This window comes from Anolis sagrei, chromosome 8, assembly GCF_037176765.1.
Source record: "Anolis sagrei isolate rAnoSag1 chromosome 8, rAnoSag1.mat, whole genome shotgun sequence".
NCBI classification, from domain to species: Eukaryota; Metazoa; Chordata; class Lepidosauria; order Squamata; family Dactyloidae; genus Anolis; species Anolis sagrei.
Genome location: NC_090028.1, coordinates 16,744,569 through 16,771,074, shown reverse-complemented (window position 1 = coordinate 16,771,074; position 26,506 = coordinate 16,744,569). Strand labels below are relative to the sequence as shown.

Genomic DNA, 26,506 nt, shown 5'->3' with positions numbered 1-26,506 from the left:
AGCTTGAATTTTGACTTTGCCGTTAGATGGCTTTAGGTAAGTCACTTTCACTCGTCTTTATCAGCCTCATATTCGACATTGCTGCATGTCTGGTAATAATACTGACTTAATTTGCATAACTCTTTTAAAAGATCCATAAAGTATTTTGAGCACCTGAACAATCTACACAAATGTCTCACCTCCTTGGTCTCCTTCTCCTTGCAAACCTGATGTATGTATGTATGTACAGCGTCATTTTGGTTGTTGAATCTGAAATGGTTGAAATGATACAGGATGCATGATTGACAAATGGTGCATATGCTGATTTAGAGCCACCTATTCATAGATACAAAAGCTTGGTAATTTCTGAGTCTGCAGAGAAGCAAGTACCTGTCATATTTACCAAAAAAATTGCAAAGTTCCATTAGAGCGGGATTCATAGCTTTTTAAAAAAATGAACACAATTTTTGAAAGTACGAATATATATTTAAGCTTCTGGAAGAGTCCTGTGATTTCTATTTGTGCTCTTTGTATTTGCATTGCAGATTTAAGCTTCGGTGTCATTCTCTCTCTCCCTCCTCCCTCTCTCTCTTTGTTCTCTTCTATGGGACATTGTAATGCAAATTTACGTATCTTTCCAAAGCTTGACAAATTTGCAAGTTTGAAATTTTAATCACTGTGAAGCATCGGAGGGTTGGATTGTGAATCCACGTTTAGAGATGTACTTGAGATTACAGCAGATAGGAACTGCAGGTGATCATAAAAATTGTGGTTTAGCATACATCTCTCTCTCTCGCTCTATGTATGTGTGTATGTATACACACACACACATATGGACACACACAACTGTTGTATGTCATATGTGCACCCTGGAGTGCTTTGTAAACCACCCCGAGTCCCTTTGGGGAGATGGTGGTGGGATATAAATAGTGTGTGTGTGTGTGTGTCACCTGTTGTATGTCATATGTGCACCCTGGAGTGCTTTGTAAGCCACTCTTGAGTCCCTTTGAGGAGATGGTGGTGGGATATAAATAATGTGTATATATGTGTGTGTGTGTATATATATATACACACACTTGTTGTATGTCATATGTGCACCCTGGAGTGCTTTGTAAACCACCCCGAGTCCCTTTGGGGAGATGGTGGTGGGATATAAATAGTGTGTGTGTGTGTGTGTCACCTGTTGTATGTCATATGTGCACCCTGGAGTGCTTTGTAAGCCACTCTTGAGTCCCTTTGAGGAGATGGTGGTGGGATATAAATAATGTGTATATATGTGTGTGTGTGTGTATATATATACACACACTTGTTGTATGTCATATGTGCACCCTGGAGTGCTTTGTAAACCACCCCGAGTCCCTTTGGGGAGACGGTGGTGGAATATAAATAATGTGTATGTGTGTGTGTGTATACACACACACACTTGTTGTATGTCATATGTGCACTCTGGAGTGCTTTGCAAGCCACCCCAAGTCCCTTTGGGGAGATGGTGGTGGAATATAAATAATGTGTATGCGTGTGTGTGTATACATACACTTGTTGTATGTCATATGTGCACCCTGGAGTGCTTTGTAAACCACCCCGAGTCCCTTTGGGGAGATGGTGGTGGGATATAAATAGTGTGTGTGTGTGTGTGTCACCTGTTGTATGTCATATGTGCACCTTGGAGTGCTTTGTAAGCCACTCTGAGTCCCTTTGAGGAGATGGTGGTGGGATATAAATAATGTGTGTGTGTGTGTGTATACACACACTTGTTGTATGTCATATGTGCACCCTGGAGTGCTTTGTAAGCCACCCCGACTCCCTTTGGGGAGATTGATTGATTGATTGATTGATTGATTTATTTATCATGTCAGTATCAACCAGACAATTGTATTACATTTTTAACAAAACCTTAACAAACACAAAACAGAGTTTGCAAGCTTGGTAGTTTATTAAATGTCCTTTGACCAGTAGCTGGCCACTTGGAGTGCTTCTGGTGTTGCTGCAAGGAGGTCCTCCATTGTGGCGGGGCTCAGGTTGCATTGCAGCATTGGGGAGATGATGGTGGGATATAAATAGTGTGTGTGTGTGTGTGTGTGTATCCATACACACACACACACACACACACACTTGTTGTATGCCATATGTGCACCCTGGAGTGCTTTGTAAGCCACCCTGAGCCCCTTTGGGAAGATGGTAGTGGGATATAAATAATGTGTATATCTGTGTATGTATACACAGACACACACACCTGTTGTATGTCTTATGTGTACTCTGTAGTGCCTTGTAAGCCACCCTGAGCCCCTTTGGGGAGATGGTGATGGGATATAAATAATGTGTATATGTACCCACACACACACACACACAGAGTGACAACTTTTTTTTTTGCATTATGACTTCTTCCATTTGTACAGGTTATGTTTATGAGCTTAACCAACCAAAAAATTGTCCTATGCAATGATTGAAATGATTGGATATTCATAAGCACAATTTCCCAATTATACATGTTGCATAGAGATTCGGTGAACAGTTGATGGCCTTTGTGTGTGCATGTGTATATGTGTGTCTGCTTCTAATTTTTAAAAATGCACACACCACCTCATCAGACAGGGATTTTTCCCCAACCTAGCCCGCTGTTTGCTAGGTCAGCACTGAGTTTGTCGGAGCCCATCATATTATGCAGGGCTCCATCACAGCATTATGCTGGCAGTGCACTAAGAGGGAGCCCTGAGGAGATTGGTGACTGACTACCCATCTCCTCATTGAAGAAGCCAGGGACAGCATGGAATGAAGCCAGGGACATTAGGAAAATGCCATGGGATGGCAGCCATGACCAACCACACTAAGGGAATGCAGTTGACGCTGCCTCCACAGTTTCCCACACTGTCCTCTACCATACCCACACTTCTGGACCTCCATGTCATGAAGTCCTTAATTGTACAAGGGGTATTTTTTAAGTAAGGTCCGTTGGAACATAAGTACACAACGAAAGTTTATTTCAAAAAAGTAAATTTATTTTCAGAAAGTACATACTTCACTCTATTTTTCGACATAGTTGCCAAGTTTGTTCAAACACTTATCATACCTCTGAACCAATTTTAAAATACCCTCATCATAAAAACTTGCCGCCTGCTCTGATAACCAAGAGTTCACTGCCGTCTGTAATCAAAGAAGGGCGACCGGAGCGGTCCTCATCATGGACGTTGTCACGGCCATCTTTGAATTGTCGTACCCACTTACGCACTTTGCTTTCAGTCATAACAGTATCACCGTACACTTCACAAATCTGTCGATAAATTTCTGCAGCAGGCAGGTTCCTTGCTGACAAAAACCGTATCACTGAGCGAACCTCACATGCGGTGGGTGAGTTGATAGTCTTAAAACATTTTTAAAGCACAGAACAGAACTGTACAGGTTAGCTACAGAGTGGAAACTGAGCACAGATGTTCCCGAAGCATGCCGGTACACGACGCACACACTCGTTGCGGTATGCGCGTGAACTACTAGTGTCTACAACAAAACGGACCTTATTTAAAAAATACCCCTCGTATGTTGACTTAAATATGCAACCACTACCTGAATGGTAGGTGATTTTCATAATAATGCTTTCAAAATACTATTACGATTAGTTTTTTAAATGCATGGTGTAACGAATTAGGAGAGAGGAGGGACGATTTATTATTTATTACTCTTAATGGTGCCACCAATGTGTGATGTGAGGTATTATTGGGAGATATGGCACACTGGACGCAGAATTAATGGAGAAGAGGCAGTCTTCAAACAAAAGTTAACAAGTTTATTGAGCACAAAGCGTGTGGTTGCAAGTTGTAACTTTTCTTATGGAACTCAGAATAATGCTTGGTTAGATGAATGTTACACTCTTTCAGGTTATACAGTATCTTCTTGACATAGAGCACTTGCTTCGGACAAAGTATCAATACAGGGATATTTCCCTTATTTTATCCTTCCTAGATCAAATTCTAAATAAGCTATTCTTTAGCCTCTCCTTGGACTAAAGAATTCCGGCTATGTTTCCCCCTTTCGGCTACCCTAGCCAGAGAAACTTTCAATAACCAGACCCGGCTTTCCAAAGCCTCGAAACTTTGCTTCAGAAGTCACTCAGCCACCTTTTCCTCTCCTTCTCTCTCAACTCCTCACTCTAACTCCTCACTGATAAACCCTAACTCCTCACTCCTCGGAACCTAAAACCTAACTCTGACTGTTCACTCCTCTGAACCTAAACCCTAACTCTGACTGAACATAAACTGTCGTTTTTCAAACTCTCCCCTCTAAGCTCCTCCCACTTCTCTACAGCATAGTCTCCATGGCAACGCACTCCTCTCAGCTAGGCCGCTCCAGCATTAGTGCAACCAATCCAAACACAAATACAGTTAAAGTCATACAATTTATAATCAACTTCTTTACACATGGCTGTACAGAGAATTAACAGAATGAACCCATTCCTAATTTTAAAAATAAATGAACCATGAAACTTTAGTTTGCTGGATCTCACTGAGGTTTACCAAATAAGCTGATATCAATAAATGCCCAGAAAATGTACAGCACAGGTCAAATGAAGCGGGAAGAGACTTCATTAAAATGCATTGACTGGAGCTCATGTATAGTACTTCCCCATTGGCATTGTATTTGCTTGTTCTTGCTGCTGTGGTCATTAGTAAAAGGTGTTTGTTTTTGCCTTTCTTAACAGCCTCTAGACTTTGAGAACAAAAGATCCTATACTCTAAAGGTAGAAGCAAGTAATATGCGTATTGATCCACGTTTCATCAGCATGGGCCCATTCAAGGATACAGCAACCATAAAAATCGTAGTAGAGGATGCTGATGAACCTCCAATCTTTTCATCCCCGACGTACCTCCTAGAAGTGCATGAAAATGCTGCGATTAACTCTGTGATTGGTCAGGTGACTGCTCACGACCCTGATGTATCTTCAAGCTCCATAAGGTACTGCAATTTTAAACTATCGTTTGTGTGCCTCATTCAAAGCGCTTCATACTAGCAAAAATATCCCATGGTGTGTACATTAGGCTTGGTTGATCCAGTTCGTTAATTTCTTATCTTGTTATTAATTCATTAAATAATTACCTTTAGAAGCGATATCAACCCGTTTTGGCAATCCGGAAGTGTTTTTGCCATATCGAAGCCGCGTCCGCCATCTTCTTTACGATTTCCACCAGTGAATCGTAAATGCTGGGGGCGTGGGCTTCAGGAACAGCTGTTCTTACCCACACCCACCTCCTTCCTCTTTGCATCGGCAGCTTTGCGAGGTGGGAGTGGCTACCTCCCTGGCGACAAGCGGCGATGCGGAAGAACTGGGCGTAGCCATGCCCACCTCGCAAAGCCCACCTTGCAAAGCCGCCAATGCAAAGAGGAAGGACACCAAATTGGGAGGGATAGCCAATACTCCAGAGGACAGGAGCAGGATTCAAAACGATCTTGACAGATTAGAGACATGGGCCAAAACTAACAAAATGAAGTTCAACAGTGACAAATGCAGGATACTCCACTTTGGCAGGAAAAACGAAATGCAAAGATATAGAATGGGGGACAATGCCTGGCTCGAGAGCAGTAGTGTGAAAAAGATCTTGGAGTCCTCGTGGACAACAAGTTAAACATGAGCCAACAATGTGATGTGGCGGCAAAAAAAGCCAATGGGATTTTGGCCTGCATCAGTAGGAGCATAGTGTCTAGATCTAGGGAAGTCATGCTACCCCTCTATTCCGCTTTGGTTAGACCACACCTGGAATATTGTGTCCAATTCTGGGCACCACAATTCAAGAGAGAAATTGACAAGCTGGAATGTGTCCAGAGGAGGGCGACTAAAATGATCAAGGGTCTGGAGAACAAGCCCTATGAGGAGTGGCTTAAGGAGCTGGGCATGTTTAGCCTGAAGAAGAGAAGACTGAGAGGAGATATGATAGCCATGTATAAATATGTGAGAGGAAGCCACAGGGAGGAGGGAGCAAGCTTGTTTTCTGCTTCCTTGGAGACTAGGACGCGGAACAATGGCTTCAAACTACAAGAGAGGAGATTCCATCTGAACACGAGGAAGAACTTCCTGACTGTGAGAGCCGTTCAGCAGTGGAACTCTCTGCCCCGGAGTGTGGTGGAGGCTGCTTCTTTGGAAGCTTTTAAACAGAGGCTGGATGGCCATTAGGCCTGGGTAACAACGGAAAAAATTGTTTCTAAAATCGATTTGTATTTGGGGGTTTTTTTTGTTTCGATATTTAAAATAATTACAAAATTTTCCCTTAAAAAAGTTCGGTATTAACGAAATTTCGTAAATGTGAAAAAAATTACAAAACATTAACGAATCGATTTCCGAAACAATAACGAATCGATTCGTTAATGGCGGACGCGACCGCGAAATACGCTAAAAAACCTCCAGAAACTTCCCTCTCCCTCTGTTGTTGACTGTTGGTGTGATATTATAATTTTTTTCACTAATTAAACAAAAAACTTGCCCCAGACATGCGGAAATAATAACGAAACGACCTCAGAACAATAACGAAACGAATACAATAACAAAATACGAAGCATTTACAAAACGTGTTTAAAAATTCGTTTTTTAAAAAAATTGCTCCAGAATGGTTCGTTATCGTTTTGTAATTGAAAAAAATAACGAATTATTAACGAATTACGAATTAACGAAACGAAACCGCCCAGCCCTAATGGCCATCTGTCAGGGGTCATTTGAATGCAACATTTCTGCTTCTTGGCAGGGGGTTGGACTGAATGGCCCATGAGGTCTCTTCCAACTCTTTGATTCTATGATTCTAAGGAGGTGGGTGTGGCCAAGCACAGTGCTCCTTGGAGGCCTCACCCCCAGCGACCTCCGAGGAGCGCTGTGCTTGGCCACGCCCACCTCTCCCTTCAACAGCTTGCCAGGGAAGAGAAAGGGGGTTGGACTGGATGGCCCAGGAGGTCTCTTCCAACTCTTTATTTCTATGATTCTATGATTGATTACATGATAATCTCCGACCAAACTCTGCATAAAATGCCCTCAGAAGCACTTTATTATTTTCTTGTGCAATTAAATAAATACTATCTCATCCCTCGGAGCCCCTCCCTGATATTTTACACTGCCCTATCTCCCAGTGTTTTAAAATTTTAATCCTTGAATTTGGCCCTGCCCATGGTGATCATTTTAATGTCACAATGATATGTTGTAATGTTTTTGATTTTTTTTATTGTTGTTTTGCTTATATACATTAGTTTCTTATTTTAGGTTATTTTATTTTTTTATTTTCTGTTGTGTTTTTGTGTTCTATTGTGTATATTGTATTGATGGGCGTGGCCTCATGTACGCCGTCCTGAGTCCCCTTGGTGAGATGGTGGCGGGGTGTAAATAAATAAATTATTATTATTATTATTATTATTATTATTATTATTCCATCTCACTTCTTGTTGTCTCACCCTCGTTCTTACCTATGAGTCATTTGTAAATTAGGTGTTTGTAACTTTGAGACTGCCTGTACTATTAAAATGAAAAATTCTACATTAAATAACAAAAGCTTTACATTGGAGCAGATGAAATAAGCAAAATGCAGAAGACATATTGTTCCTTGATATATTGCTGTATACACTCATGTAAAATTGTGTATATTTTAGTCAAAAAATTGACCCCAGAAACTAGGTTCTTGTGGGGTTTTTCGGGCTATAGAGCCATGTTCTAGAGGCATTTCTCCTGACGTTTCGCCTGCATCTATGGCAAGCATCCTCAGAGGTTGTGAGGTCTGTTGGAAGTAGGAAAAATGGGTTTATATATCTGTGGAATGGCTGGGGTGGGGCAAGGAGCTCTTCCCTGCTGCAGTTAGGTGTGAATGTTTAGCTGATCACCTTCATTAGCATTTGAAGGCCTGCCTGAGCCTGGGAAAATCTGTTGCTGGGAGGTGTTAATCTGTGCCTGGTTGTTTCCTCTCTGTTGTTTAGCTGTTATAATTTTAGAGTTTTTTAATTAAAAAACTCTAAAATTATAACAGCTAAACAACAGCCTAGTGATTCCAGCCATGAAAGCCTTCGACAATACATTGACCCCAGAAACTTGGGTTGATTTATCCATGAGTCAATGCAATTACTGTACCTTAACTTGTATACCTTTCTCTGAATATAATAGCAAAGGTGAGACCTTGGGCCCCCATCTACACACTGCTATTATGAGGTCAGTGTAGACTCATATGATGCAGTGGACTTACAATTATCCTCTCTTACACTTCCTTATGCATCTTGTCACTAAACCACTTTCAAAAACAACTACTGAATGCAAATTCTCAGCCTGAGAAGGAATCTCAAAGCCTTCCCTCAATGGGCTGTGACCTGGTACAGTAAAACTGCAAAAGAACCTTAAACCAATCTAATGTAATTGAGCTGGCTCCCTTCTGACAGTCAAAAGGCACACCAGTTCCCACTTACAGAAATGCTGATGGAATGTAAACCTCCACAAATGGAAAATTCACAATGGAATTTGAAAGACCATGGGCATGTTACAGACATCGAAGCTCTGAAGCATCCCATGACTTTGTCTGACATAGGGTAAAACTAAAATAACTTGTTGAAAATTTTTGAACGTTGTTTGGATCTCCAGGAGCACACCTTTGATCCAGATCAAAGGTGTGCGGCAGTGTAGGCAAGCCATTATTTATTTATTTATTTATTTATGACATTTATATGCCGCCCTTCTCACCCCGAAGGGGACTCAGAGTGGCTTACAAGGTATATATATATATACAATATATTATATTATTAGCATAGTACAATAGCAGCATTAAACATTGCTATATTGCACCATACAGGCATGTAGCCAAGGGGGGGGGGGGGGGGGGGCTCAGGGGGCTTCAGCCCCCCCCCCCCCCCGAAATTCTCATGGTGGTTCGCGAAAAGGCCTTATTGGTGCATTATTTAAACTGTTATGTTTATTCATATCATGATCTGATCACCATACTCAATATATCTCATATGCATGGGGGTATTGGGGTAATGATACAAAATGTTTGTTAGGCTAGACCCTCTTTCACTCAGACTCAGCCCCCCCTGAAGTTCAGACCCCCCCGAAATCCCCCCTGAAAAAAATTCAGCCCCCCCCCTCCCAAAACGAAATCCTGGCTACGGGCCTGGCACCATACCACTATATCATAATATTATTAGTAATATTACATGTAAGATAAATATACAATTATAATATCATATTATTATTATTATTATTATTATTATTATTATATTTCATTACATTATAATATTATAAATATTATATGTATATACAATATATTATTATTATTATTATTATTATTATTATTATTATTATTATTAGAATAACACAGGAGACAAGATGGAACTGTCCCCTGGCCCACTCTCTCTTCACGCTGGCCCAGAGCAACAGTTGGTGCTGGGGGGAGGGGTCTCCAGCTGATGGCATATCCAGGAGACAAGATGGAACTGTCCCCTGGCCCCCTCTCTCTTCACTCTGGCCCAGAGCGACAGTTGGTGCTGGGGGGAGGGGTCTCCAGCTGATGGCATATCCAGGAGACAAGATGGAACTGTCCCCTGGCCTCCCCTTTCTTCACTCTGGCCCAGAGCAACAGTTGGTGCTGGGGGGAGGAGTATCCAGCTGATGGCATATCAAGGAGACAAGATGGAACTGTCCCCTGGCCCCCTCTCTCTTCACTCTGGCCCAGAGTGACAGTTGGTGCTGGAGGAAGGGGTCTCCAGCTGATGGCAAATACAGGAGACAAGATGGAATTGTCCCTTGGCCTCCCCCTCTTCACTCTGGCCCAGTGGGACAAGTAGACGTTGGTTCTTTATGTCCAGAGTTACAGAAATTGCTGCCGTGGATATAGAACCGTTATTAATGATAGGTAGCTCTTCCATATTCACAACTGTTGGTGCTGGGGAGAGGGGTCTCCAGCTGCGCCCGTACCTTGTGCCAGCTGTGCCCGTACCTTGGAAAGCCTGACTTGGCCACGGTAGTCCATGCTCTAGTCACATCCTGTTTAGACTACTGCAACACTCTCTACGTGGGGTTGCCTCTGAAGACTGCTCGAAAGCTTCAAATGGTCCAACGATCGGCAGCCAGGATGCTAACAGGAGCGGCACTCAGGGAGCACACCACTCCACTGCTGCGCCAGCTCCACTGGCTGCCAATTTGCTACCGGGCACAATTCAAAGTGCTGGCTTTAGCCTTTAAAGCCCTAAACGGTTCTGGCCCGACCTACCTGTCCGAACGCATCGCCTCCTATGAACCAGTTAGGACATTAAGATCGTCTGGGGAAGCCCTGCTCTTGATCCCGCCAGCTTCACAAGCACGCCTGGCGGGGACGAGAGACAGGGCCTTCTCAGTGGTGGCCCCTCCGCTGTGGAACGCCCTTCCTGCAGATATTACATCGACCCCCTCCTTACTGGCATTCCGGAGGAAAGTAAAGACTGGGTGTTTGAACAGGCATTCGACTAAGTAGTGTGATTGATTGACTGACTGTCGGAACACGGAATATCGGATAACGAGTTTGGATTCTGATTTCATTGATGAGAACTGATGGATTTGTTATATTGATGTAGTGATGTATTGATATTGATGTTTAATGATTTGTGATGCTATTGCTTTTAAATACTTAATGATTTTGTATTGTGTATACCTAAATTGTTGAAAACCACTCTGAGTCGCTTAAGGGCTGAGAAGAGCGGTATACAAATAAAGTAAATAAATAATAAATAATAAATAAATAAACTGACTCTGTTGGCACCTCCCTCCCCATTTTGTGGGGCATTAGCTGAACAGGAAGAAGGAGGTCAATTTCACTGGCAATGATAACATGGATCAATGACATATTCAGCAGGTGGGGAAGGGAGAGTACTATACTTACAGGGGCGGCTCATCCATTACACGAAGTAAGCGGTTGCAGAACACTTTTTTTTGCCAGGGGCGCAGAAGCGCCTCTGTAAATGCCCCTCGACCGCCACTTGAGGAGTGCCTCCTCAGCTCACAACAGCCCTAGCAGTCCGGGGGGAGCCTCGGCTTTCTTGCCTAGCTGCCGGGCGATCCTCTTCCCAAAGGGGCCGGGCCCTTGAGCCTCGCCTAGCCCCTCTCGTTCCTGCTCCACCCAGCCACAGGGTGCGCGAGCAGAGCCGGCGCTCAATCGTTCTCCGCGTTAGATCCCTTCCCCATGACCGGCTCCCTTACCTGATCCCCCGGCGCTCCACCCGCCTCCTCTCCTCTCCCCAATCCACGGGTGGGCCAAGGGGCGGAGCCACCACGCCTGGCCCGCTTCGGGTCCAGAGGCGTGTCTGAAGACCCCAGCGTGCACACCAAAAGTCGCCTCTTCTCCTGACTTTCTCTTCAGCCATTGGGACCAAGAGAGAGAGAGAGAGAGAGCCCCTCCGGCTGGAGGTATCTCCCACCTCTGCTCCCTCTTTTGTTTTTGCCCCTACCTTCAGGAAAGGTGGGCATCTCCACCTCTCTCTCTCTCTCTCTCTCTCGGTCCCAATGGTTGAGGAGAAAGTCAGGAGAAGAGGTGACTTTTGGTGCACACGCCGGGGTCTTCAGTCACGTCTCCGGACCCAAAGCAGGCCAGGCAAGGGAGCAAATGCGGCAAGTGTAGTTACTGGGATGTATAGTTCACTTACAATCAAAGAGAATTCTGAACTCCACCAATGATGAAATTGAACCAAATATAGCACACAGAACTCCCACGACAAACAGAAAATATATATCAAAGATTGGTTGGGGGGGGGGGTGCCAAAATACTGTTTGCTTACCATTGAAAATTACCTAGGGCCGCCTCTGTATACTTAGCTAACTAAATGACTGATACAAAATACTGCCCTCAGTTTCTAGGATGCTATAAGTGTTTTAGTAGTAAAAATAAACATCCAGGTGATTATAAAATGCAAGAAATAAAAGTAAGAATTGGAAGCTTCAAAATCTACCCTCCCCAGACTTCCTTGTTTTTAATTGTATGGAAAATGTTAAGCCGCTCTTTGCACCCTCAGTGCAATCCCTTCACCAACTTCTTTGAAGCTGCCATCTGTGCATTTGGATTATACTATGCTAGTTGTTGATCAGATGATAGGAATATTTCCCAAGAGAGAAAAGAACATGACAGATCTTCCCGATTAATAAAAAATGTACAAGTTGCTGGATCAACCATTGATTCATGAATATCTCCAAATTCCAAAATGAAGTTCCTCCAGTTTTTTTTAATATCTCCAAATCTGTCATTAGTTATTTCAGTGAAATGCAAATGGATGTCTTCCAGTTTTTCAATCATAAGCTTCCGTCAGCAATGCCAATTGTCAGGGATTATGCAGTAATATATAATATCTGGAGTAGGCCCAGTTGGCTTCCACTGCGCTATACTATAGAAATATGTGTTAATTTTTAAATGTGGACCATCCAAAGGTTTAAGCTTTTCTCATTGTACAGGTTGAGTATCCCTAATCCAAAATACTTGGGATCAGAAGTGTTTTGGATTTCAAGGTTTTAAAAAAGAAATGGAATATCTCTATTTAATATATGGATTTTAGGCCTGGGCGGTTTCGTTTCGTTAATTCGTAATTCGTTAATAATTCGTTAATTTTTCCAATTACAAAACGATAATGAACCATTCTGGAGCAATCATTAAAAAAACAAATTTTTAAACACGTTTTGTAAATGCTTCGTATTTCGTTATTGTATTCGTTTCGTTATTGTTCTGAGGTCGTTTCGTTATTATTTCTGCATGTCTGGGCCAGTTTTATGGTTTAATTAGTGAAAAAAAATTATAATATCACACCAACAGTCAACAACAGAGGGAGAGGGAAGCTTCAGAAGGTTTTGGAGGTTTTTTAGCGTATTTCGCGGTCGCGTCCACCATTAACGAATCGATTCGTTATTGTTTCGGAAATCGATTCGTTAATTTTTTACCATTTACAAAATTTCGTAAATATCGAACTTTTTAAAAGGAAAATTTTGTAATTATTTTAAATATCAAAACAAAAAAAACCCCAAATACAAATCGATTTTAGAAACAAATTTTTCCGTTGTTACCCAGGCCTAATGGATTTATTGAGATGTCTTGGGAATGGAACCCATGTCGAAACATGAAATCCACTTATGTTTCATATATTTATATATTTATTTATTTCAAAGTTTTATATACCAACCTTCTCACCTCTTTGAGGGACTCAGACCGGTTTCCAACCATAAAAACACATACAATCGGTAAAACATCATAGTTCATAATACAACAACACATTAAAATAACAAGTATATTTAAAACTACAGTGGTCAGTCGTCATACTAAAATCGATTATACATCATCTTCCATCCAGATCTTAGGGTGTTATCTTATTCATCGAAAGCCTGTCTCCATAACCACGTCTTCACCTGTTTCCTAAATGTCAGGATAGAAGGGGCGGTTCTGATCTCCGGTGGGAGAGAGTTCCAGAGTCGCGGGGCCACCACCGAGAAGGCCCTGTCCCTCGTCCCCACCAGACGCGCTTGTGAGGCTGGTGGGACCGAGAGCAGGGCCTCTCCAGATGATCTTAATAATCTTGATGGTTCATGGAGGAGAATACGTTCTCAGAGGTAAACAGGGGATATGCCTTATCAGGGGTGGCTCAACCCATTACACAAAGTAAGCATTTGCAGTATAGTTGATTTTGCCCAGGGGCGCTCTTGAGGCGCTCTTGGGGGAAAATAGTTGTAGTTACTGGGATGTATAGTTCACCTACAATCAAAGAGCATCCTGAACTCCACCAGTGATGGAATTGAACCAAATATGGCACACAGAACTCTCACAACGAACATAAAATATATATCAGTGATTGGTTGGGGGATGGGGGGCACACCAAAATACTGTTTGCTTACCATTGAAAATTACCTAGGGCCGCCTCTGTGCCTTATGCAGATAACCTAAAGGTAATGTTATGCACAATATTTTAATACATTTGTGTATGAATCCATGTTTGTGTACAATTAACCAAAATAAGGCAAAAGTGTCACTATCCCAGTTAGTTACCCCTGTGGACAATTTTGGATATTGGAGTATTTTGGATTTTGGAATTCCAGAAAAGGGATATTCAGATTGTATGTAAGGTTATATGGGTTATATGTAAACTGGTTCAGCAGATCTTTCTCTAAGACTGTTTCTAAGTGTTCATAATGAGAATGAATACAATAGTTGGGAGAAGCTTTGGAGAGTACCAAATCAGTATGTGTTTTATTGTAGAGTAATGTTTTGAAATAAATCCACAGGCTGCTATTTTCTAGATGTTTTGTAGAAGAAAATGTTAGGGCTGGGCAACCACGGAAAAATTTGTTTCTAAACTCGATTTGTTTTTAGGGGGTTTTTGCGTTTCGATTTTTAAAAGAATTCCAAAATTTTTCTTTAAAAAAGTTCGAAATTTACAAAATTTCGGAAATTACGAAACAATTACGAAACAATTACGAATCGATTCGTTAATGGCGGACGCGACCGTGCAATACGCTAAAAAAACCTCCAAATGGGACAGGGGGAACTTCTGAAGCTTCCCTCTCCCCCTGTTGTTGAATGTTGGTGTGATAATTATATATATTTTTCACTGATAAAACAAACAACAACTATAAAACTTGCACCAGACATGCGGAAATAATAACGAAACGATTTCGAAACGATTTTGAAACAATTACGAAACAATTACGAAACGAATTGAAAAATTCGTTTCGATTTTTAGTTGCTCCTGAATGGTTCAATATCGCTTCGTTATAAAAAAAACATAACGAATTAATAACGAATTATGAAATTAACGAATGAAACCGCCCAGCCCTAGAAAATGTAATGGAGGAGGTGAGAGCTTGGATAAAACATTTCCATCCCCTCCCTCATGAGTGTATTAAAGATTCCAATGTTTCCAACCACTAAGAACAAAATCTTGTGTTTCTTCACTTTGAGATGGGTGCCAGTGGCTTCATTGGGGACCACAACCAGAATAACCAAATAGAAAATATTAGTTTTCATCTTGCCTTCAAGTCAATATCATTTATAAGTCGAAGGCAGGTTCTGGAACTAAAATTATGTGTGACGGCGCGAGTGGCGCCACCTATGTATAGAACTGTTAGTAGTAAGATTTAAACTGTTATTTTATGCTTAATCCTGGCCCTTTTTACCCTGCTTATGTATAGTTGTATGGATTGGTTGCTTGTAGCTGTCAATCAGTACTGTTTGGCTCCACCTCTTCCTGCAGGAGGGGAGAGCTTCCTTTTTCCTTTCCATTCTGCCATCAGAGTTCATACCACATGGACGTGAGTAAAAGACTTGATTCTAAAGGACCCTGATTTAAGTTACCTCTTAGCACCAGTTCTTAGGTTTTTACCCCTGAGACTTATTCTTTATGTTCAGACTGCCCTGGACAAAATTAGGAAGTCTCAGGTGCCTTCACACCGGTTCTTTCGGCACCATAGGAAGGTCTTGTCCTTCAACGTAGGCCATTAAACTGGGGTTGTGTTTATTCCGATATTCACAGCCATTGAGAGAGAGGGAAATTGGAAGGCTTCTCAGTTAAAAACTCCTAGGACCCTGGACTTTAGAGTTTGTAAAGTATTTTTCTCTCATCCCTGTTGAAACATCAAGTTTGTGCACAAAGACAACCAAAGACTGTTATGTATTTCTTTAACCCCATTTTACCTGGAAAGAGAATTCATTGTCAACAATAAATACCATTTCGAGTTACCTGTTGTATTCTGGTCCTTGGGAGTTCCAGTTTCCCTAAAGGAGGGCAAGAAGCAATCCCCTGGGAAAAGATGTCACGACCATGCCTCTTTTTCTAAGAGCTATAGCCCCAGGCACGACGGCACATTATGGATTTTATGATCTGTGGATGGGTCAACAGTCATTCCTCATTGAAGGGAAAGAACCAACGTCTACTTATCAGTGGGCCAGTCAACCTAGGCTGCTACTGCTGCCATTTCCCCATCTAGGCATTCAAAAAGGCCAAAAGTGGCACCAGAGAGAGAGTAAAGGATGTTGGTACTTCTTTTAGGTTCTCCTGAGATGGACTAATTCAGGGGTCCTCAAACTATGGCCCGAGGGCCAGATACGGCCCTCCAAGGTCATTTACCCAGCCCTCACTCAGGGTCAACCTAAGTCTGAAATGACTTGAAAGCACACAACAACAACAGATGGACTAATTCAGGGGTCCTCAAACTATGGCCTGAGGGCTGGATACAGCCCTCCAACGTTATTTACCCGGCCCTCATTCAGGGTCAACCTAAATCTGAAATGACTTGAAAGCACACAACAACAGATGGACTAATTCAGGGGTTCTCAAACTATGGCCCGATGGCTGGATACTGCCAAGGTTATTTACCCGGCCTTTACTCAGGGTCAACCTAAATCTGAAATGACTTGGAAGCACACAACAACAACAACAACCCTATCTCATCAGCCAAAAGCAGGCCCACACTTCCCATTGAATTACTAATAAGTTTATATTTGTTAAAATAGTTCTTAATTTTAATTATTGTATTGTTTTAAAGTATTTTTGCACTACAAATAAGATGTGTGCAGTGTGCATAGGAATTCATTTCTTTTCTTTTTTAAAATTATAATCCGACCCTCCAACAGTTTGAGGGACTGTGACCTGACCATCTGTTTAAAAAGTTTGAGGACCCATGGACTAATTCTTCACTTTTTGTGACTCTATTCAGGGGCTTCCTCTCCTCCTTCTCCTTCTCCTTCTCCTTCTCCTTCTCCTTCTCCTTCTCCTTCTCCTTCTCCTTCTCCTTCTCCTTCTCCTTCTCCTTCTCCTTCTCCTTCTCCTTCTCCTTCTCCTTCTCCTTCTCCTTCTCCTTCTCCTTCTCCTTCTCCCTCTCCCTCTCCCTCTCCCTCTCCCTCTCCCTCTCCCTCTCCCTCTCCCTCTCCCTCTCCCTCTCCTTCTCCTTCTCCTTCTCCTTCTCCTTCTCCTTCTCCTTCTCCTTCCCCTTCCCCTTCCCCTTCCCCTTCTCCTCCTCCTCCTCCTCCTATCATCTTCTTCTTCTTCTTCTTCTTCTTCTTCTTCTTCTTCTTCTTCTTCTTCTTCTTCTTCTCCTTATCCTTCTCCTTCTCCTTCTCCTTCTCCTCCTTCTTTTCTTTTTTGATAAGAGTTAAGGTATAGTATTCACATTGCTCAATGAATACGTTGCCAAAATGTTGAGGGGCTGACTAAAAATTCGAAACTTATACATGAGTACATAGGGTAGCTAAATTTATTGATGGGGCCATATTTTCCAATGAAGTAAGTCCCACAAAATATCAGAATGGTTTTGTCACTGGATATCATGTACGAATTTCATAATTTTTCAAACCAAAGCCATTTCCCAGCTAATTTCTATAATGCTGTTATTTTACAATAGCCCTGGGAGATTCTCTAATAGATGTCAAGAGGTGAAGTATGAACTGCGTAGCATAGCAGATGAGCAAGCTAAACAACCAGGGTCAGGAAACCTAATGGAAAGTGGGCAGATAATAGGGCAATGGACTATGCAAGAATCAAGGAGGAGTTGAAGATCAGAGGTGTAAGGGAGCACAGGGTTGGGGTGTTATGACCTTTTCTTTAGCGGTGACAGCGACGTCATTTGCCATCTCTTTGAAACTTCTCTCTTCCCTCTGATTGCAACTACAGCATTCATTGTTGTTGTTGTGCGGAGATGTCAGGGAGGGATTTTTCAGCATATATTATCTTGTTTTCTGTGTCATACTATGGTTTTGTGTCAATAAAATAATATTTTTTATATCTTACCTGCCTCTCCCTGCAGCTCAAGGCGAGTTACAAGGCTGTTGAGGATTTCATCAGATATGTGTAAAATCTAGTATAAAGTGAACAATCTCCAAGGTATAGAGCTAATTTCCAACACACCCACACTAGCATATAAACAGAGATTTGGTTATTTCACATAGGTATTTGAAAATATCCCCCAGGGCACATCCAGGCTGAAGGAAAAGTTCCTGATTTTGTTCCCATTTTGTCTCATTTTTTACTGATGTGAAATAAACCAACCTGGGAGATGGCATTAAAAGTTTCTGATTATACTGGGAGTTGCCAAAAAGTATTCTAGACTCAGCAAAATGTGTATGGATTTACAAAATAACATTGAAAAGAACATTAGAATCATAGAATCATAGAATCAAAGAGTTGGAAGAGACCTCATGGGCCATCCAGTCCAACCCCCTGCCGAGAAGCAGGAATATTGCATTCAAATCACCCCTGACAGATGGCCATCCAGCCTCTGTTTAAAAGCTTCCAAAGAAGGAGCCTCCACCACACTCCGGGGCAGAGAGTTCCACTGCTGAACGGCTCTCACAGTCAGGAAGTTCTTCCTCATGTTCAGATGGAATCTCCTCTCTTGTAGTTTGAAGCCATTGTTCCGCATCCTAGTCTCCAAGGAAGCAGAAAACAAGCTTGCTCCCTCCTTTCTGTGGCTTCCTCTCACATATTTATACATGGCTATCATATCTCCTCTCAGCCTTCTCTTCTTCAGGCTAAACATGCCCATCTCCTTAAGCCGCTCCTCATAGGGCTTGTTCTCCAGACCCTTGATCATTTTAGTCGCCCTCCTCTGGACACATTCCAACTTGTCAATATCTCTCTTGAATTGTGGTGCCCAGAATTGGACACAATATTCCAGGTGTGGTCTAACCAAAGCGGAATAGAGGGGTAGCATTACTTCCCTAGATCTAGACACTATGCTCCTATTGATGCAGGCCAAAATCCCATTGGTTTTTTTTTTTTTGCCGCCACATCACATTGTTGGCTCATGTTTAACTTGTTGTCCATGAGGACTCCAAGATCTTTAAAAAGAAGCTAATCTTTTTAATTAGTCTGGATGTGTCCTTTGTGACATTTCTGACAAATGTATTGTCGAAGGCTTTCATCACTGGGTTGTTGTAGGTTTTTCCGGGCTATATGGCCATGTTCCGGAGGCAATTTTTCTCCTGACGTTTCGCCTCCATCTATGGCAAGCATCCTCAGAGGTAGTGAGGTCTGTTGGAAGTAGGAAAAATGGGTTTCACCCTGGTCATTCCACAGATATATAAATCCATTTTTCCTACTTCCAACAGACCTCACTACCTCTGAGGATGCTTGCCATAGATGCAGGTGAAACGTCAGGAGAAAAATTGCCTCCAGAACATGGCCATATAGCCCGGAAAAACCTACAACAACCCATTTCTGACAAAATTTGGGGGCCAATAATGCTCTGGGTTCAGACTAGTCCTATTTCGAACATGTCCTCTCCATCTTTTGTTCTCCCCAATGTAGGAGCTGGCAGGTCATGAGTGAAACTCTTTCCTCTTCGACAGCCTTTTATTTATTATTATTTACTTTATTTACTTTGCTTATATACCGCTGTATCTCAAGCCCGAAGGCAACTCACAGCGGTTCACAAACAGTAAAAACAGTAGAAACAGCAGTGGTTCCATACAACATATAACAATTGACTTAACACATTATCCATAAATTACCAATAAGCAATTACAATGCACAATTATTACAAAAAACAACCGTACCCAACCTTCTCATCATCCAAGCGTAGTCCAGGTTCGTCGTCCATTGTTCCATTCCTATGTTCCATTACCAGATTGCACTAAATTACTCAAACGCCTGCACAAACATCCAGGTCTTCACCTTTTTGCGGAATACTATTAGAGATGGTGCTAGTCTAATGTCCGTAGGAAGGGCGTTCCACAGCCGAGGAGCCACCACCGAGAAGGCCCTATCTCTCGTCCCCGCTAGCCGAGCTTGAGAAGCAGGCGGGATCGAGAGCAGGGTCTCCCCAGAAGATCTCAAAGTCCTGGTGGGTTCATAGGCAGAGATGCGGTCGGATAGGTAGCTTGGGCCAGAACCATTTAGGGCTTTAAAGGCCAACGCCAGCACTTTGAATTCAGCCCGGTAGCAGATCGGTAGCCAGTGGAGTTGGCGCAACAGGGGGGTTGTATGCTCCCTGCGCTCCGCTCCTGTTAAAATCATGGCTGCCGAGCGTTGGACTAGTTGGAGCTTCCGAGCTGTCTTCAAAGGCAACCCCACATAGAGAGCGTTGCAGTAGTCTAAACGGGATGTAACCAGAGCGTGGACTACCGTGGCCAAGTCTCTTAAACAAAAAAAATGCACATAACATTAATTTTAACACACACATTTCATTCTTGGCAGAAGCAAAACATTTTCTTAATATGCAGCAGGCCCCAAAAATCCGAGATACGCTATTTTATGCCTTCCTGAGATGCAGCTGTTTATCTCAGTCACCTCTTAACATGCCCTCTTCAGTTGGCGGTGCCAAGATATGGTGATTTACGGCATCAATATTGTGATTCACACCTCAACCAGGGAAAGCAAAAAAAGGGTGCTGGGAAGGTTTCGCAATGCCAAGAGCAAGCCCTCATTTACATTAGAACAAAAACATCAGGAATGTTGAGAAAGGGAATACAGAACACTGCTGAAAACTGCATTTGAATCCAACACAGAACCCTTAGCTCAAAGAAAGGATGATCGCTCAACTTGTTTCCTCCAGCATTCAGTCTCAAAAGCTAACAACCAAGTCCCCGTAAACTGTGGTGTTACTAAGGGAATTTCAAAGCTTATTATTTACCCAACTCCCTCCCTTTTAGAGGGATATAGTTTATATATGGCTTAGATGTTTGACAGTGTGCCCTCATTAAAACGAACTAAAATATTGTCAAGATGAAGTAGCTACAAACATTGCACAGTGATATGTATTAATTTAGAGTCAGGAGAGGGCTTTCCTTGCCTGCAAACCTGTAAATCTGTTTCATTTCTGCTGAGAAATGCTTATACTTTTTAATTCATTTTGGTGTTGTAAATAGCTTGTTGAAAGTCCATATGGAAACCCACACAAATCCCCCGCTTTTATAACGAGAGATACTAGAAACAGAATTATGCCAAGGGAGGCATTTATTTACTCAGCTAACTAAAATCGACATGAAAAACGACCTTTGCTTGTATGTAGGAATCAAGGTTCACAATTTTATTTTATTTAAGTGGAAACATTGCATATCTAATGTGCAATTTTTGTTTGCTATTTTCTTTTTTTAAAATGTGGATGCTTCAAGATCTCATGTTTGCATAGATTTATAACAGATGAGATGAGAATTAGAGTCGTGGTGGGGAGGGGGAGATGCGGAAAAAGGATACCTCAAATTCGGCCTAATTCGGACCGCGTATCTACATTAATAATCCCAAATCGGTCTCCTAAGGTAAATTGGTGTAACCAGGTGAGCGGGCCCTCTGGATTGAAGGTGGTGCTGTTGAACGCCAGGTCTGTCAACGGAAAAACGACCTTTATCCAGGATTTAATCCTGGATGAGCGGGCAGACCTGGCGTGCATTACGGAGACCTGGTTGGATGAGGCTGGAGGCATAAATCTGACCCAGCTTTGTCCTCCAGGCTTCTCCGTACAGCACCAACCGAGATCCGGGGGACGGGGAGGCGGGGTCGCAGTGGTCTATAGAGATTCCATCCATCTGACCAGGAGTCCCATCCCGCAGACCACAAATTTTGAAGGCGTCCACCTGAGGGTGGGTGACCGGGACAGAATAGGGATTCTGCTAGTGTACCGTCCACCTCGCTGCACTACAGTCTCCCTACCTGAGCTAGCGGGGGTGGTCTCGAGCCTGGCGTTGGAGTCCCAACGGCTTCTTGTGCTGGGGGACTTCAATATCCATGCCGAGGCGACCCTCACAGGAGCGGCTCAGGACTTCATGTCTGCCATGGCAACCATGGGGCTGTCCCAACAAATATCTGGCCCCACCCACTGTGCTGGACATACATTGGACTTGGTTTTCTGCCAGGGATGGGAGCAGGGTGGCGGTGTGGAGAAGTTGTCCATATCTCCGTTGCCATGGACTGACCACTTCCTGATCAGATTTAGGCTCACTTCGCCCCCTAACCTCCGCAAAGGTGGAGGACCCATTAAGATGGTCCGCCCCAGGAGGCTTATGGATCTGAATGGATTCCTGATGGCTCTTGGGAATTTTCCCGCCACCTCGGTAGGTGACCATGTCGACGCCTTGGTCGCTCTCTGGAATGGGGAGATGACCAGGGCAATTGACATGATCGCTCCAGAACGTCCCCTCTCAAGTAGCCGAGCTAAACCAGCTCCTTGGTTTACTGAGGAGCTGGCAGTGATGAAGCGAAGGAAGAGGGAACTAGAGAGCGTGTGGCGCTCGGACCCAAGCGAGTCAAATCGAGCACGGTTTGTGTCCTTTCTAAGGGCATATGCCGCAGCAATAAAAGCTGCAAAGAAAACTTTCTTTGCGGCCACTATTGCATCTGCAAAAAACCGTCCGGCGGAGTTGTTTCGGATTGTCAGAGGTCTTTTAACTCCCGCCACCTCAGGCGGGAGCCCTGACAATTCGGTCACACGCTGCGAAGCATTTGCTCGGTTCTTTGCAGACAAAGTCGCCTTGATCCGTTCTGGGCTGGACACCATGTTAAATGCAGTCTCCGAGGATGTGACACGAGCACCTGCTTGTCCTATTTTGATGGATTCTTTTCAGTTTGTGAAGCCCGAGGATGTGGACAAGATACTCGGAGGAATAAGGCCCACCACGTCCATCCTAGACCCCTGCCCATCCTGGCTTCTGAAGGAGGCCAGAGGGGGATTGGCTGAGTGGGTAACGGTGGTGGTTAATGCCTCCCTTCGGGAAGGCAAGATTCCAGCGAGCCTAAAACAGGCTATTATAAAACCGTTGTTGAAGAAACCATCATTGGACCCCACTAAATTTGACAACTTTCGGCCTGTTTCCAATCTCCCCTTTTTGGGCAAAGTCATGGAAAGTGTGGTGGCCTCACAACTCCAGGTATTCTTGAGAGACACGGATTATCTGGATCCGGCACAGTCTGGTTTCAGACCGGGGCATGGTACCGAGACGGTCTTGGTCGCCTTAGTGGATGATCTGCGCTGGGAACTAGACAGGGGGAGTGTGTCCCTGTTGGTGCTCCTGGACCTCTCAGCGGCCTTCGATACCGTCGACCACGGTATCCTTCTGGGGCGCCTTGCGGAAATGGGTCTTGGGGGCACTGCTTTGCAGTGGCTCCAGTCATTTCTGGAGGGCCGTACCCAGAAGGTGTTATTGGGGGACTCCTGTTCAACACCACAGCCTTTGACCTGTGGGGTTCCTCAGGGCTCTATATTGTCCCCCATGCTGTTTAACATATACATGAAGCCGCTGGGTGAGATCATCCGGAGTTTCGGGGTGCGGTGTCATCTGTACGCAGATGATGTCCAACTCTGTCACTCCTTCCCACCTGCTACTAAGGAGGCTGTCGAGGTCCTGAACCGGTGCCTGGCCGCTGTAATGGACTGGATGAGGGCGAACAAACTGAAATTAAATCCAGACAAGACAGAGGTACTCCTGGTCAGTCGCAAGGCCGAGCAGGGTATAGGGTTACAGCCTGTGCTGGATGGGGTCGCACTCCCCTTGAAGGCGCAGGTTCGCAGCTTGGGTGTGATCCTGGATTCATCGTTGAGCCTGGATCCCCAGGTTTCAGCGGTGACCAGGGGAGCATTTGCACAGCTTAGGCTCCTGCGCCAGCTGTGCCCGTACCTTGGGAAGTCTGACTTGGCCACGGTGGTACACGCTCTGGTCACATCCCGCCTTGACTACTGCAATGCTCTCTACGTGGGGCTGCCCTTGAAGACGGCCCGGAAGCTTCAGCTAGTCCAGCGCGCGGCAGCCATGTTACTAACAGGAGCAGGACGCAGGGAGCATACAATGCCCTTGTTGTTCCAGCTCCACTGGCTGCCGATCTGCTACCGGGCCCAATTTAAGGTGCTGGTGCTATCCTACAAAGCCCTAAACGGTTCCGGCCCAAAATACCTTTCGGACCGCATCTCGGCCTATGAGCCCACGAGGACCTTGAGATCGTCTGGGGAGGCCCTTCTCTCGATCCCGCCTGCCTCACAGGCACGCCTGGCGGGGATGAGGGATAGGGCCTTCTCAGTGGTGGCCCCCCGGCTGTGGAACACCCTCCCTGTTGACATCAGACAGGCGCCCTCCCTTATGTCCTTCCAGAAGAGCCTGAAGACTTGGCTATTCGAGAAGGCATTTAACTAAATGCTACAGTAACTGGAAATGACAACTGGAACAGAATATAGACTACGAGATTGGTTATGATTCTATGATAAGACGAAGCGGATTATTTTAGTGTAATTAGATGATAGTGTATTAGTGATATGTTGTTTTTTGTCGTTGTAGTTATTGTAAAATGTGTTTTTTATATGTTGTACACCGCCGCGAGTCGCCCTAGGGCTGAGAGCGGCGGTTAACAAATGCAGCAAATAAATAAAAAAATAGAGTAGCAAACTGTCACCATGAAATAATGTCATATCAGTTATTAGGAATAACATACATTTCATTCTCATATCTTATTTGCTCATCATAGAGTTGTGGAAAGTGAGGCCCTGTACTATTGGCTACTTTTACTTACTTAGGCGATCCCTCGTTGGATGAGTAGCATAGTCTTCCAGGATCAGTATTCTTGTGGATCTGTAGGTAGCTGTGGAGCCCTATTCTTGATCTGCTTCTTCTCCCACAGTGAGGGCATTGGTTTCCAGGTGGAAGGCGGTCTCAGTCGGGGTTGGCTTGACACGCCTTCCTCTTGGCACGTTTCTCTCTTTCACCCTCCATTTGTGCCTCTTCAAATTCTGCAGCACTGCTGGTCACAGCTGACCTCCAGCTGGAGCACTCAAGGGCCAGGGCTTTCCAGTTCTCTGTGTCTATGCCAGAGTTTTTAAGGTTGGCTTTGAGCCGATCTTTAAATCTCTTTTCCTGTCCACAAACATTATGTTTTCCATTCTTGAGTTCGGAGTAGAGCAACTGCTTTGGGAGATGGTAGTTGGACTTCCGGACAACGTGGCCGGTTCAGATGAGTTGATGGCAGAAGACCATTGCTTCAATGCTGGTGGTCTTTGCTTCTTCCAGCATGCCGACATTTGTCCGCTTGTCTTCCCAAGAGATTTGCAGGATTTTCCAGAGGCAGCGCTGATGAAATCGTTCCAGGAGTTGCATGTGATGTCTGTAGACAGTCCGTGTTTTGCAGGCATAGAGCAGGGTTGGGAGGACAATAGCTTTATAAACAAGCACCTTGGTATCCCTACATATGTCCCGGTCCTCAAACACTCTCTGCTTCATTCAGAAAAATGCTGCACTCACAGAGCTCAGGCAGTGTTATATTTCGGTGTCTATGCTGAAATATGGGAGTTGCAATCTGACAATGTCTGCAGGGACAGATATCCCCATCCCTGCTTGAGTGTGTTGTTAGGATGACCCACTCCTAATATGTTTTGTGTGTGTTCCTCTGTCATATATATACTTATGTATAAGTCAACCTGATGTCTAAGTCAAGGGCAGATTTGGGTTGTGGAATTATGGATTTTGATGTGACTCATGGATAAGTCAATGGTCCTTCCACAACAAGAGGACAGCACCAGTGCCTCCCAGCTCTGATTGTCACCACTTATGTCTTGCCCAGGGATTCAAAAAGGCAAGAAGTGATGCCCTAGTCAAGAGAATAGTTGGTGCTTCGCTTAGATTATCCAAGGATGGACTAGTTTTAGGCATTAATTTTAAACTCATGTCGTGTGTTTTAATCTCTGTCCTGTGTATTTAATATATATTTTATAGAAATAAGTTTTAATGTGAATATTTTATAGAACTAAATTTTAATATGTGTGTTTCTAGAATTTTTGCAATGTTTGTGTGTTTTGTGTGTTTTCAATGTGCTGTGACCCGCCTCAGGCCATTAGGGGAGGTTGGTAAGAATAAAACTGTTGTTGTTGTTGTTGTTGTTGTTGTTGTTGTTGTTCCCTTTTTCCATTCTACTCTGGGCCCATCCAGACAGGGCTTTAAACACAGGAGTTCCCATTTCAAAAAAAAGGATAGCTAGACAATGTCAGTGCTAAATGCACACTGATTTGGACCAATTACGGGAAACTGCGAGTTAAAAATGTCCCATTTTATCCCGTTTCTGGCTAAAAGATGCACATCTTCCTATGTCTGTGTGATTGTGCATGGAAAAAATGTGTTTTCCTTCCCTTCCCAGTGTGGAGACTGCAAGATAGAGCTGTATATAAATAAAGTTTTGTTGTTGTTGTTGGGGAAAGATATTTGTTGATCAACCTCAGGAAGAAAAACCTGTGACTCTGCCCTGAGATCTGTTCATATCTAAATTCACAAATAACAAATTGCTTAAGCATCCCCATCATCACCTTTGCCCTCGGGATGGCAGATCACATGCAACTCATTTTGAACCTTCCTACTAAGTCATCACTGCCTGCTGAGGCAGAATGCCAACCAGATGCAAAAGAATTACGGCAAGATGTTATTAGATTCTATACCTCAGAACAATAGTTATTATAGCCTGTTATATAAATTCACTCCTAGGATTTAGTGAAATCTCTCAAAGCGGTGACTGCCACAGTCCGCCAGCGTTTCCCTCCCTCCTTTCCCTCTCTCTGCCTCATACTCATCCTCTCTCTCGCTGTACATAATCCATTTGAAATTGGAAGCCTTAATTTCCAGTTTGGTTT

The 26,506-nt window shown here is 43.6% G+C and overlaps 1 protein-coding gene across 1 annotated transcript in view; it reads left to right on the top strand.

Moving 5' to 3' along the window:
• Positions 1-26,506, top strand: part of CDH8 (cadherin 8) — a 603,855-nt gene that overhangs the window by 423,958 nt on the left and 153,391 nt on the right. Inside the window, exon 7 of the mRNA XM_060787956.2 lies at positions 4,670-4,923. Coding sequence (XP_060643939.2) covers positions 4,670-4,923 — 254 coding nt within the window. The remainder of the gene's footprint in view (positions 1-4,669; positions 4,924-26,506) is intronic.